Source organism: Lycium barbarum, chromosome 10 (assembly GCF_019175385.1).
Source record: "Lycium barbarum isolate Lr01 chromosome 10, ASM1917538v2, whole genome shotgun sequence".
Taxonomy (NCBI): Eukaryota; Viridiplantae; Streptophyta; class Magnoliopsida; order Solanales; family Solanaceae; genus Lycium; species Lycium barbarum.
The window spans coordinates 110,203,902-110,218,931 of record NC_083346.1 but is presented as its reverse complement, the minus strand read 5'-3'; the positions used below and the strand labels follow the sequence as shown (position 1 = coordinate 110,218,931).

Genomic DNA, 15,030 nt, shown 5'->3' with positions numbered 1-15,030 from the left:
ACCAAACATGGACAAATTGTAAGACATTTCCAAAAAGAAAATATATTCCTCCGTACCAAACACACCCCATATCAACTTAAAAAAAGGGCAGCAAGCAATATATCTGAACTTATCTAATATTGAACAAAATAATGCAGGGATGTACAGAACTTTAACAAGCGTATATTTGATGAAATTTTCTACTTTACATTATTATTATTCCACAACACATCTATAGGGACAGTATCATTTACACGAGCTACAAATTTGATGTACTAACAGATTGCTACCTTTCTGTAAGCTCTTATACTTGATTTGAAACCCTGTAGTAATTTGTCAAGCTCTTCCCATCCAACTCTTTCGAAAAGAATCTTCTCATATAGTCCATGAATAAGAATTCCCGGTAAACTGCTGGTTTTTCATCCGATATTAGTTCAGGTAGAGGTCCAAATGAGTTCTCTCTTTGGCCTGGGTTAAAGAAGACAGCAACTGATACGCGTGGTTCTTGATAAGGGTTGGCTAGAACTCGGTGCTCCACGCTCTTGTATTCATCATTCGATATTATCTATAAAAGGGAAGTCGATTAATCATGATACAAATTGTTCTGAGGAAAAATGAGAACCACAAAAGATGAGCATTGGACAAGACTATGTTCAGGAAAATAGCACCAGCAAAAGCGAAAATTAAACATACAAATAGCTGCTCTTGACAGAGCATTTTGGTATCAGTTGACTCTACCATTACTATCTGGAGAAGTAAATCCACACCATAAGGGGTCGTTTGGTTGAAGGTGTTAGAATTAATCCTAGTATAAGATAATACAGTATTTATTACTTTACCAAAAAAAAAAAAAAAAGATAATACAGTATTTAGTTAACCGCATTAGAAAACATAATTGTTGCATAACTCTGACATTATTAAAAATTACCTGCTTTAAGTTATGCGACAATCTACGGATTACTTCATATGGGATAGAATGTGTAATAACACTACCTAGAAAAGGATTAATAGTTGAAATTTGTATCTGCGTATAATACAACCTTTTACATATAACTCACTTTGGAGTTTAGTAATCTCAACTTTTGTTTATACAAATACTCCCTCGCAATTTGCACGGAGTCGACATCATGTACAACTAAAGTCATAACAACAAATAACTTTTTCGTTAACTCATTTAAGCAAACTGTCATAGCGGAGGAAAAACTAATACCAGGAACAAAAAAATGACTAGCTGTTTATTTCTTGTGAAGGAAGCGACGAAGATCGGAATATAGATATGGTTGCTTGACTCGTTTAAAACTGAAAATTGGCCTCTATTCAAAATTGGAGGACACCCCAGTGATTCGTGATGCTGCAGATAGCTTGAAATGGGGTCACTTAAAGGAGAGGAGATACACAGAGAAGGCTACCATCATTTTTGTTCCCACACTGGTATGGCAGATTATTGGCCCTGGAAACTGATTTGGAAGTCAAAGTTCCGGGTGAAGGTTAAATGCTACAGCTGGCTAGCACTACACGGAGTATGTTTGACTCAAGACAACCTCATGAGAAGAAAATTCCAGATTGCAAACAGATGCTACATGTGCCAAAATTCAGCAGAATCTATTAGCCACTTATTGCTCCACTGTACAGTTGCAAAGGACCTATGGTGTATGTTTTACACTATTTTTGGTCTTAGGTGGGTCATGCCACTGAATCTGAAAGATGCAGTGGTAAGTTGGAATGGCAAGTTGATAAAGTCATCAGAAGAGCCTGGACTATGATACCAGCCAGCATATTTGGGTAAATATGGAATGAAAGGAATCGCAGATGTTTAGATGGTTTATCAACTCCAAACCATTCCCTCAAAGTCAAATGTCTCCTACTTTTATTAAGCTGGGACAAACCATCCCCTGTTATCTTCCCTGAACAGTTTTTGGATTTTGTTAGCTCCATTCACATACACATAGTTTTTTTGCCTCCTAGGGCTAACATTCTAAATAGTTCTAGTATATAGCCTTTTTTGTAGCTTGTCAGCTTCCTGCTATAGCATAGACAATTGTCATGAAGCTGACAGTATCTCTTTTGTTCACTTAGCATCTTCTTGATGCCAGCAATGAATCTATTTATTTCATCAAATATAAAAAATGAAAAACTGAAATATTCGCAAGTAGGACAAGGAAAATATGTGATGCTCACAATCATCCCATGATAGATGACAATTTGAGACATTTCATGCTATCCGATCAAATACTTACAAGTGCTACTGAAAACATCATCGGTTCTATGGTTGAGTTGTTATTCGTGCAAATACAGTTATTCGGTACCTTCAGAATGAAGCCGGTGGAATTGAAAATACGAGGTTTATTAAACAATAAGCTCATATATAACTTCCTACAAGCACAAAAGAGAAACGTGATTAGCACTGAAGATGCTCAAACTTTGGTACATCAAAACTGCAGCTAAAGTCATACCAAAGACTCTTTTCATTAACCCATTTAAGCAAAACTACCATAGCGTATTTTGATGTTTCCTTTTTTATTCCTCAAATCCATTTGCATGTTTAGCATTCTTAGTCCAGCTTTTCAGAACGTATTGCTCAAGGATACAAGAAAAATTTTAGTCAAAGAACAAAACTCTTAGTGCATGATAACATAGCTAACCTATGAATTCAAACATATAGATCTACAAGTAATGAAATTAAGTTGGACAGTTTTATAGTCTGTTTGGCTAAGCTTCCAAAATCAGCTTATTTTAAAAAGTAGTTTTTTCAAAAGTACTTTTGGCGAAAAGCAATTTATGATTAGCCAATTAATTTAAAAAGTACTTTTGAGCAACAATTAGTATTTTGGCCAAACTTTTAAAAAGTGCTTCTAAGTGTATTTTTCTCAAAAGTACTTTTCAAAAAAGTGCTTTTGGGCAAAAGCTATTTTTTTAACTTCTGAAAAACTGCTTTTGCTACTCCTTAAAAGCACTTATTTTCTCCCAAGGCCAAACACCTCACTTTTTTAAAATAAGCAAACAACAACAACCACATACCCAGTGTGGTCCCGCATAGTGGATCTGGGGAGGGTAAGATGTACTTAGACCTTACTTCTACCTTTATAGGGTAGAAAGGCTATTTCCGATAGACCCTCGGCTAAAAAGAATTTTTTAAAATAAGCACTTATTGAAAAAATAAATACTTTTGGGGAAAAATAAGCTTTGGCCAAACAGGCTATTAGTTGTCCCACTTTCACCTATTAGCTTCAATATTGATCACTTTTTTGGCTGCAACTTGCAAAAAAAAATTTGATGAACTCTAGTATAAATTCTTTTTGGGTAAGCGTTGGCTGCATTCTTTAACATCCCGCAATCTTCTACAGAGAAGTTAAGGTTTTCCTCGACATTTGTATCCGCAGTTGCCTCAACATCACGCATTTCATCAGCCCATTGCTCATAGTGCTTTACAAATTCAGTTATACTCAGTGTCTTGCATGTGAAGACTCATTGTGCTTACTTGTTTAATTGATGTCTAGCAGAGAAAATAGAATGACCAACTCTCCCCTCAAATTATATAGCTTTTGAAGCCAAGTACTACTCTCACAATCCTCTGCTCATTCTCTGCCATATTAACTCGAATTTTACTCTTATTTGCACCTCTACAAGATTATATCAAAATAGTCCCTAAATTCTAATCTCCAGTAAGTTGTGATATGGTTTTTTTGGGTATTTCTATCAATGTGCCATTCACATAAATGATGACATGTATCATGTTAGGAAAAACTTCTACAATGGCAAATGCTATACATGAGCTTGATCTGTACAAATAGTTCTCGCTGCTCTTCATTCGATTGCCTTGAAAATGTTTGAAATAACCAAATAAAAGAACCAATTGCGTTTTGAAGGCAACGGGAGGAAGAGCACCCAGAACTATTTTTACTAATCAAGCTCATGCATAGCGTTTCCATTAAAGATGTTTTTTTGAATACATGTCATTGTTTATGTGAATGAGAAATTGATAGAAATGCCCAAACGAACATACTACAGCTTTATTGGAAATTGGGATTTAGATACTATTTTGATTTTTGATAAACTCTTATGTAGGTGCAAGTCAAAGTCAGAATTTAAGTTAATACGGTAGAAGATGATCAATGACTGGGTTTCATCAAAAAAAAAAAAAAAGATGATCAATGACTGGGACTATGGGAGTAATACTTGGCTTCAAAAGCTATATGATTTGAATAAAAAGCGGGACCTGCATTTAGTTGTTCTATTTTCAGGGCAGACATCAAATCAACTCAAAGAAGTGAGAGTACGAATAGGGTCTTTATAGAAATGACATGCAAGATAATAGTATAACTGAATTTGTAAAGCATTATGAGCAATGAACATATGAAATGTGTGATATTGAGGCAACTGAGGATTACAAATATCGAGGAAAACCTGAACTTCCAATAGAAGATTGTGGGATGTTATAGCATACACTAGTGTTTACACAAGAAGAAATTATATAGGGGTTTACCATGAATTTTTGGAAGGGATAACTAAAAAAGTGATCAAAGTTGAAACTAATAAGACCTATAATAAACACACAATTTAAATAGTAAATGGGCAAATTGTAAGTTGTCCAGCTTAATTCTCTTAATAATTCCATAACTTGTAGTTGAGAACAACAACATACCCAGTGTAATTCCACAAGTGGGATTTGGAGAAGGTGGCACTAAGAATTTTGTTCTTTGTGTTGAATTTTTTTGGTATTCTTGAAGCAATACATTTTGAAAAGATAGACAAGAATGCTAAGCATGATTTGAGGAGTAGATCAATAAGTTGGAAATATCAAAATTCTCTATGATAGTTCGCTAAATGGATTAATGAAAAAGGCATTTGTCGTTATGATTTTGGTTGCAAATGATCTACCAAAGTTTGAGCATATCTTCACTGCTATCATTTTTCTATGAAATTATAAGCATCTTGTTTAGTAAACCCTGCATTTTCAATTCCACAAGTTTCATTCTCAAGGTACCGAACAACTATTTTCGTATGAATACCAGCTCAACCCTATAACCAAGGATGTATTTAGTAGCACTGGTTAGTTATTGACCGAATAGTTTTGAAATGTTTCAAATAGTCTTCTACAATGGGATGGTTATGCATGTCATGAAATTCACATATTTTCATGTCCCACTTTGAAAATTTTGAATTTTAAACAAGTCAAAAAATCACATCGATATTCTAACCTTTGTCACTTCCTTTCTTAACAAGGGGAAATCTTATCAGCTTTGTCCTTCACAAGAACAAAAATAAAACACGTACTCGTTTATTTGTCTCTACTTATAAGTTTTTGCCCCCTCTATGGCAATTCGCTTAAATGGGTTGATGGAAGAGCCATTTAACGTTATGATTTTAGCTGTAAATGATGTCAACTTCAAGGATTGCTAGAAAGTATTTGTATCAAGCAAGAGTTGAGATTACTGAACTCCAAAGTGAGTTATACGTAGAAAGTCGTGATAAAGATGAGTATAAGTTCAGTCACAAGTATTGATCCTTTCTAGGCCGTAAGAGTCAGATTCTGGATCCAATTAAGAGGGGGGCAAAAAAAAATAAAAAAAAAGAGAAGGGAAAAGGATACTGGAAATCGAAGCCGAAAATTGAGCAAAGAAGGAAAAGGACTACCCCATGCACAACAATCCTTGTGTACCGTGGAAGTGACTACAGGCACATGATCATTTTTAATATCACAAATACACATGAGTCCATGGGATTAACTTTTGAGGTTTAATCTCTAACTGTCTAGTGACATATTTTTTGCAACTAGTCTTTGTACGTCTATTTATCTCAATCTGTATTTTCCTTCTAAAGTCAAACATGCAGTTACATGGAGAATCAAACAAATTTCACTCAACCTTGACTCAGACTCAAGTTTACACGCAGGCGGTTGCAATAAAAAACAAGGCTCAAACAATACTTAAGCAAATGTTAGCATCATTGTGAAGAGAAAATCAGTTTGAAGCATAATTGGACCCTCTATTGCATGTGAATCTCCTAGATATGCTTTTATATTCTTCCTACAGGGGTGTTCTTAAACAATTAATTAGCTAAGTTACTGCAGAATATTACATCTATGAACTATGTATCTCTAATTCAAAAGTGAAATATAGTATGAAAAGTGAATTTTTATATTCTGGTAACTAGAAATTGTCGAGTGAAAAAGAGTCTTAGAAATTTTAGTTTGAGACATCTGGAATATGTTTTTTCTTTTTTTAATTTGAGAAATATATAGGGAAGCCTTGAGAGATAGGGAAAGATTCGTGCCTAAAATCCATAGATGACTGGACGTAGCAGAAGATCTTAACAATTGAGTTATACTTAGATAGGACTGGAGCAAGATCGGTACAAGAACTTTCCATTGAAGTAAAGAATCCCGATCAACAATCGATTCACAATTTGGAGATTGCATCCAAAGCAATTGCATGTTTAAGTTTGGATAAATTAGCATATCATAAAGGGAATAATTAGGGCAGTCGGAAAAAAGGCAGAAGAACTAAAAATGGCTCTTAACTTTGCAGACATACAAGAAGTGTTGAAGAGTTATTTTAAGTGGAAACGGTTGATGAAACGAGAAGGTTGGATTGAGGAATTGTTTAAGGTGAACAAGTGGAAAAAACAGGAAGGCTTTACATTAATGCATTCAAGGAAGAAGTATTGGAGTGCTTTAGGTGAAAGAGATGAAGTTCTAAAGCAATTCTGAATGCCATACCAAAACATTACAAAAAGAACAAATTCACTTGCGAATGCACTTCCTAGTCAACCAACATGTATGTCAACATTAAGCAATTGACATTAAAATTCTGGATCAATAGCAATGGAAATTGAAAATTTTATCTATTGAATCCTACAAACATGCTAGTCTTGGATGCCTAAACTTGGAGACCATGTAGGCCCGCTTTTCTCACAAGAGTCAAAATGAGAATAATGCAAACATGACAGATTTCTTCGATGAGAAACGACAATTCTCGAACAAGAAGAAGAACTCCATCCTAAACTCATCTCACAAAGTATGGGAATTGGAAAATCATTTGCCACAGCAATGCAACCTAAAACTCCAGCTATTAAATACCTAATGCACCATACTTCAGCTACATATTCTACTGTTCTTGGTACAACATGCATCCTTATGTTTTATCATGAGAAGCCAAAAACCACACTGAAAGAAAATTATCAATCATGCACAAACAAAACGAGTCAAACATACTTATATGCTGAAAAAAGAACAGCATAGACCTTGGACGCGCTTTTGACCTAAATAGTCTCTTGAATTTACGAACTGATCTTAACTTCATCCTAAATAAACTGAATCTGAACTTAAATAAGTCTCCAAAATTGCATTTCTTGGACCAATCCTAGTCCAACAGCTAAAGCTGCTTTGAGTTTAATGTGACCAAATGAGAACATCACCAAATTCATCCCATAGGTTCACAACCTAGATTAAATTTATTCCTCAATACTAACCACATAGGACAAGTTTTTGACCTGAACGTCAAAGCTAAGGAATTGGTCTAGCTTTTGTCTTAAAAAATTTGATGCCAAACATAAATAATCTTAAAAGTTTGCATCTTTTGATCAACTTTGATCCAATCACTAATGACATCTTATAAGTTCATGGATTCAATTAAATTCATCTCTCAAACACAGTGGTGGATCCACCTTTGAGCTTATGGTGCACGTTCACCCATCCAGTTTAATTCAGGAATGAATTTTATATTTTAAATTTTTTGAATAGTAGGTTCTGCATTGCAGTGTGCACCCTTTATTAAAAGCAGACACTGGGTGCCTCATTGCCTTAATTTCGTAGATCTTTCAACTGTACAGGATGAAACCATTCGCTAATTTCTTTTTCTTTTCCTTTTCCCATTCTATCTTTTCCCTTCTCTCCACTTCATCAGACCTACATTCCTCAATGCAATCCCAGGACAATTCCTTGTTTCTTTCTTTTTCGTTTTCTTTTCCTTAACTTTATCAGACCACAGTTCTTGAACTTCCTCAAATTGATCCTTTTTATTTCCTATTTCTTTTACCTATCTATTGATTTTGTTTTTCTCTCATTAACTTCATCCTACTGGACTTTAATTACCAAGATTGCATGGTGAACAACAAAGGATTAAAAAGTTATCTACTTATTAGGTACTTCAAATTGATGTTTGCCACTAATCTCTATGTTTGAGCCACTATAAATAATTTATATGACTATAGGATTTAAGTTACACCATGAAACACATTGAACCCTGCTGTCAACTCAATCCTCCTTTTTAAGTGAACCGCGCCCATTATACACCTAATTGGGAACACATTTCTCGATTATCAAAAAACTACACAAACCATAATGTCCTCCAAGAATACAAATTATACAAGTTTAATCACATTCATGAGCAAATAAAGAGAGCATACCTGGAGAATATCACCAATATTAATCACAATAGCTCCTGGAATCGGCTCCAAATCAACCCAATCTTCGCCAAATTTAACTTGCAACCCCATCACCTCATTCTGCACCAACACTGTCAACACACCTGGATCAGTATGTGGCGTTAGCCCTTTCGTCAACTCTGGCTGTGGACAATAAGGGTAGTAATGTGCAGCCATAATTCTTGCATCCAAACAAGACAATTCCTTCAATCTCTCCTTATTTACCCCTAACCCTTCACATAACAAACCCATCAATTCTTCCCCAATTTTTACCACTTCTTTGTCCCACTCAACCGCCGCCTCCCTACATACCTCCGGCACGTACTCCCACTCTGGCGGAGTGGGACCCAACCTGTTGGAAAAAATAATTCAAAAGTTGTAAGGAATATTAGAATTATGTCTAAATAGTATTCATATTCAAAATTATATAGGAAGAGGGGTGTGTTTGGAATGACGGAAAATGTTTTCCTATTTTTCCTTTTTTGGTTGCACTAATACAAAACATTTTCCGGATCAATAAGAACACACCAATACCCCACACCCCCTCCAACCCCACCTCTCACCCAAAGCTACCCACCCCACCTATCCCCAACTCCCCCTACCCACCCCCTCCAACCCCACCTACCCCCAACTCCGCCTACCCACCCCCACCCCACTTACCCCATCTCCCACCTCCCACCCCGCCTACCCACTAGAGGCGGATCCAGGATTTGATACTTGTAGGTTCCAACCTATTTCAAACTTAAAAAAATAAAGAGACAAAGCAAAGACCTACAGGTGACCGAGGGATTCGAACCCTTGACCAAAACAAGCAAAGCTTTAAGAGTTCTTTGTTGCCACTGGACTAACAATACACTTTATTAATGGGTTCCCAAATAGTATTTTTTATATATTTGCTAAATTTTTCAATAAAAATACAGAATCCGCACAAATACATGGGGTTCCCGAAAACCCCCATATAATTAGCTAAATCCGCCCCTGCTACCCACCACCAAAAGTCACCCTCCGATTTCAAAAGCCTCATAGTATTTTGCTATGAATATATGCAAATGCTCTTAAAGTGACATTTTTCAACTTAGCTACCAAAAACAAAAAAACCAATAGAAAAATCACTTTTTTCCGAGTGGAAAACATTTTTTGCCATACCAAACACACCCTAGGCTATTCAATTTTTTTAGTCAATAGAGATACTACTAGGCTATTTTCATAGAAAGCATTCAAAAAATTTTGCATAAATATTTTTCCTTCAGAACCTCATCTGCAACGTGTCCCTCCAGCTGGCAGCTTTAGAATTATACAAATCAAAATTCGTAGAATAGGCAGCTCCACGTGTCATATCTCTACTATAATACTTCATCTTCACTTCATCAGGCAATTCATTAAACGACTTAACCGAACCCACAATTTTATTTATTGCCTCCACCTTAACAGAGTGATTAATAATCTGGAAAAATCCAAGCGTCGTTGCCGCACGGTGAATTTGGTCAACCAGCGTCGACCGAGGGAAAGAAAAGTCAACGACGGGGATTGAGTGCTTCTTGTGACCGGGTCGGGTTGCGGGTTCCGATGGGTGGATGAAGAAAGTGGGTATGGTTGTAAGGCCTTTGTCGACTAGGCCTTTTACTCCGATTTTTGATTCGTCGAATTCTTTTACTTCTTTCAGACGGTTTGGGTTCGGAACTTGGTTTGGGTTTAGGTTTGACATTTTTTGTTACAGAAATGGTGTTTTTGGGTTTGGGATTGGAGAATTGTGAAGAGAATGGAACAGCAGCATAATATAAAAAAAAAAAATATTATTACAAGTTTAATGATGTTGACTGTGGAGTGTTTTTTAATTAAACGGAAACGAAAGATAGCAACACAACATTCTTCAAACATGAAGATGTTTGAAGAAACTGTATTTTACGTACTAGAGTGGTTCATTTCGATTCTGTGGCTATCTTTCGTTTCCGTTTAATTACAAAACACTCCATACTCAAATATCATTAACTTCCATTAATTTTACGTAATTATTCTCTTTGTCTATTTTTTATTTATCATGTATATTAAAAACAAATATTCATTTTTACTTATTCAATTTAGAAAATCAAGAGATAAATCTACCATATCATACTTGTTGCCCTTATTATTAATTATTAAGATGAAAACTTCATGAAATTATTAGTAAATACACAATTTTTAAAATATATTTAATTGAGTTCAACTATTAAATAATTTAATAATAATTATGGGTGATATCATAGAATTGTTATTCTATTTTTTGCTTCCTTAAAGGTGTATCAAGTCAATATAGAATATGTTAAAATGGATGGTGGGAGTATTTGTTTAATTTTTTAACCCTTGTGGAGTATTTTATTAGCGTTGCTGGCTCGGGGACCACTCCCCACCATTCTTGAAACATAAAAATAAAAAATATTTCTTTCGTGGACAAGTAAAAGTGAAACGTTATTATGCTAAAGTGGACAAGTAAAAGTGAAACGTTATTTTTAATAACCGGTTTGGGTCGGTTATTGATTAAAATCATAATCAAACCAATTTAGTCGGTTTTTAAATGTCTAAAACCATAACCAAACCAAATAAAATAATAACCACCGGTTTGGTTCGATTTTTCGATTTATGACTAGCAGCCATGAGACTTATCAGTAAAATAATAAAAAGTTGAAAAAGACATGTTTTTTTTTTTTTTGTTCAAACGATAACTTTTGTTTATAGTTTAAGGTGGAACATACATCATAGAAACATTTTCACTATTAGTGATCGTATAGTACTCAAATTACCCAAAGTTGCTAAACTATTACATATAAAGCTAAAAACTAACTTAATAGTGGTTGCACCGTTTTTGTCATCTTAATACACATACCTGGAAATAAAGTAGAGCATAAGAACTTTTAGTTGTTGTTACAAACATACATATTAATTAAACATAAAGACTACCTAAAATAAAAATTAAAATTAAAATATATGAAATAAAAAAACTTTGTGTAATGATCCCAAACTTTGGGGCAGTACTTGCATTTTGCTCTCAATTCTCCCATTTTATTTAAAAACTTTGTGTAATGATCCCAAACTTCAGATGTTTTACTATCATTATCCCCAAGGCTAGGGTCTCAGCTACAAGGAGTTGTTTTTTTCTGCTTTTTAGGAGGATTACCCACGGAAGAAGTAGTAGGGCATTACCATGTGCTTGAGTTGCAGCAAATGCTGATGTTACTGAAGTATCTTTTATAGGAACCTCCAAATCTGCAACCTCTGTCCTTTTCATATGAAAAATATTAGAAGTTTAGGACTCATTCAAACAAGAAAAAAGAAAGGTATAAATTCGAAAAAAAAAAAAAAAAAAACCTAAAATCAAATGGCTGACAAAGAAAGGCTAAAAATTTAAATTAAAGGCATTAAACTCTAACGTGAGTTTCTGTTAATAGGTTTACACTTAACGCTTAAAAGAGTTAAAAGCCTTAAAGACATGGGCTTGGACATATTCTTAAAACATGGCCCTTAAACAAATCATGTGAAATAAATAGACCAAGAATCAAATTAATGATTAAAAGGTATAAAATATTTATAATTATTTATGAAAAACTAATATTATACATATAAATTATAAAATTTATTTATATAATTTATCGGTTTGGTTCGGTAATTTATTCGGTTATTTTTTAATAGAACCATAACCAAACCAAATATTATCGGTTTTTAAAATTTGAACACATGTTATATATTTATTATGTTAGTATAAACATCCGGTGTGAGTAAATTTGTACTCTTTTTTTCTTCATTAACATTAATTACTCATTTTCAAATCATTTTTCAAGTCTATGGAGACCATATGCCAATTAATATGAGTATTACAGTAAAATATATACATCATTTATCAATTCTTAAGGTGCGTGCAGAGTAAAAAATGGACAAGTAAAAAGAAACGGAGAAAATATTTTTTATTTTTATGTTTCAAGAATGTTGGGGGGCGGCGGTGTTTCAACAGTGTTTAAGGGTGGTTCGACGGCGGCGGCTTGACTCGCCAGAGAAGATGGAGAGGAAGAAAGAAGGGTGGGAAAGAGGAGATGGGCGAGAGTAAAAGTGAGGGAAAAGAGAACACGTTAGAGAGAGAGAGAGAGAGAGAGAGAGAGAGAGAGAGAGAGAGAGAGAGTTACGTGTTAGTTACCTTATGTAATTGAAATACAACATTTAGTTACCAGATGCAATTAAAGTATAGTGTAGTTACTAAATATAAATACCGCTTATATGTTCTCTACCCCAAGTAAATTCCCCTTAAAAAAATGGATAGACTTATGTTATTTTAAAGCCAAAGAGATATTCCTTCAAAACGAATGAGACAACCCACGAGGAAAAAAAATTGCTTCGTGGCTTTAAAAGAATAAGTCTACTAAGAAAAATGAGTAGACGTTTTTTTTAAAAAGTCACGTGACATTTTCTTAATTAGAAGATAAGCTAAATGATTTTTCAAAAAACTTCTGGCTGCGAAAAGGGTATATTTGCATCATTTTTCTAATGGCAGGGGTATATTTGCACCATTTGTGTAACTACGGGGTATATATGCACCACCTTTTTAACGAGTGATATATATATGCTCTAAATCGCAAAGTTGAGGAATATATTTGCACCTTTGTCCATTTTTTAAGAATCTTCGGGAGTGGCCGTGAGCTAGGAACTCTAATAAAATAAGGGTTAAAACTTAAAAGAATTAAAGAATTTGGAGTCACCTTGAATAAATTTGCACACTGCAACTAAAGTAGATGTTAAGTTACCTTTGTCATTGGCAATCAGTGAATGACAATAGCTCCCAGAATCGGCTCCAAATCAACCCAATCATCACCAAATTTAACTTGCAACCCCATCACCTCATTCTGCACCAACATCGTCAACACCCCGGGATCAGTATGTGGCGTTAGCCCTTTCGTCAACTCTGGCTGTGGACAATAAGGGTAGTAATGTGCAGCCATTATTCTTGCATCTAAACATGACAATTCCCTCAATCTCTCCTTATTTACCCCTAAGCCTTCGCATAACAAACCCATCAATTCTTCCCTAATTTTCACTACTTCTTTGTCCCACTCAACCGCCGCCTCCCTACATACCTCCGGCACGTACTCCCACTCTGGCAGAGTGGGACCCAACCTGTTGGAAAAAATAATTCAAAGTTGTTAGGAATATTAGAATTATGTCTAAATAGTATTCATATTAAAAATTATATAGGAATAGGGGTGTGTTTGGAATGACGGAAAAAGTTTTCCTACTTTTCCTTTTTTGGTTGCATTAATATCTAGGAAAATGTTTTGAAGAACATTTTCCGGATCAATAAGAACACACCAATACCCCCACACCCCCTCCAACCCTACCTGCCACCCAAAGCTACCGACCCCACCTACCCCCAACTCCGCCTACCCACCCCCACACCCCTTAAAACCCCACCTCCCACCAACACCCCCTCCAACCTCACCTACCCTCAACTCCGCCTACCCACCCCCACCCCCACCTACCCCTTGCCTACGCCATCTCCCACCTCCAACCCCGCCTACCCACCACCAAAATTTACCCTCCGATTTCAAAAGACTGATAGTATTTTGCTTTGAATATATGCAAATACTCTAAAAATGACATTTTTCAGCTTGCGTACCAAAAACAAGAAAATGAGTAGAAAAATCACTTCTTTTCCGAGTGAAAAACATTTATCGCCATACCAAACACACCCTAGGTTATTCAATTTTTAATCAATAGAGATACTACTAGCTATTTTCATATTGCGGGAATTATAGAAAGCATTCAAAGATTCACAGAAATTTTGCATTCTTTCACAACCTCATCTGCAACGTGTCCCTCCAGCTGGCAGCTTTAGAATTATACAAATCAAAATTCGTAGAATACGCAGCTCCACGTGTCATATCTCTATTATAATACTCCATCTTCACTTCAGCAGGCAATTCATTAAATGACTTAACTGAACCCACAATTTTATTTATTGCCTCCACGTTAACAGAGTGATTAATAATCTAGAAAAAATCCAAGTGTCGTTGACGCACTGTGAATTTGGTCAACCAGCATTGACCGAGGGAGAGAAAAGTCAACGACGAGGATTGAGTGTTTTTTGTAACCGAGTCGGGTTGTGGGTTTCGGGTCGGGTTCTGATGGGTGGATGAAGAAAGTGGGTATGGTTGTAAGGCCTTTGTCGACTAGGCCTTTTACTCCGATTTTTGATTCGTCGAATTCATTTAGTTCTTTCAGACGGTTTGGGTTCGGAACTTGGTTTGGGTTGTTAAGTTAATGTTTTAATTAATTTTGATACATTTCATCTGACAAAAGTTTTTCAAACTAAATGAATGTGAATTTGAAGATACATTCTTCATTTAGTATTTTACGTTTTAGGTTCTTGAAAGTTACATGAAAGTTGCATTTATTCATTAACCTATTTTAAATCCTATTTAATGAAAACTTTTATGTTATGTAATTTTTATCCTATAAATAGTGTTTCATTCTTTTGGAAAAGGCAAGCATTTCAAGAAAACAATTTCCCCTAAAAACTTTAGAGACATTGATCAAAAGGTGAAATCACCAATTCAAGAATAGAAGAGCAATTTTCTTGAATAATACTTGTTGTGGCTTAGTTGAATC

At 35.1% G+C, this 15,030-nt stretch overlaps 1 protein-coding gene and 1 pseudogene across 1 annotated transcript; both read right to left on the bottom strand.

Annotated features, from left to right (window-relative positions):
- Window positions 1-100: 100 nt before the first annotated feature.
- On the bottom strand, window positions 101-10,328 carry LOC132613619 (1-aminocyclopropane-1-carboxylate oxidase homolog 4-like). Its single transcript, XM_060327720.1, has 3 exons — window positions 9,657-10,328; window positions 8,386-8,755; window positions 101-544 (listed from the first exon to the last, which is right to left on the bottom strand). The coding sequence occupies exons 1-3, from the start codon at window positions 10,106-10,108 to the stop codon at window positions 284-286; spliced, it is 1,083 nt and encodes a 360-aa protein (XP_060183703.1). The 5' UTR covers window positions 10,109-10,328; the 3' UTR covers window positions 101-283.
- A 2,856-nt stretch (window positions 10,329-13,184) lies between these two features.
- On the bottom strand, window positions 13,185-14,676 carry LOC132613309 (1-aminocyclopropane-1-carboxylate oxidase homolog 1-like; annotated as a pseudogene).
- Between the last annotated feature and the right edge of the window lie 354 nt (window positions 14,677-15,030).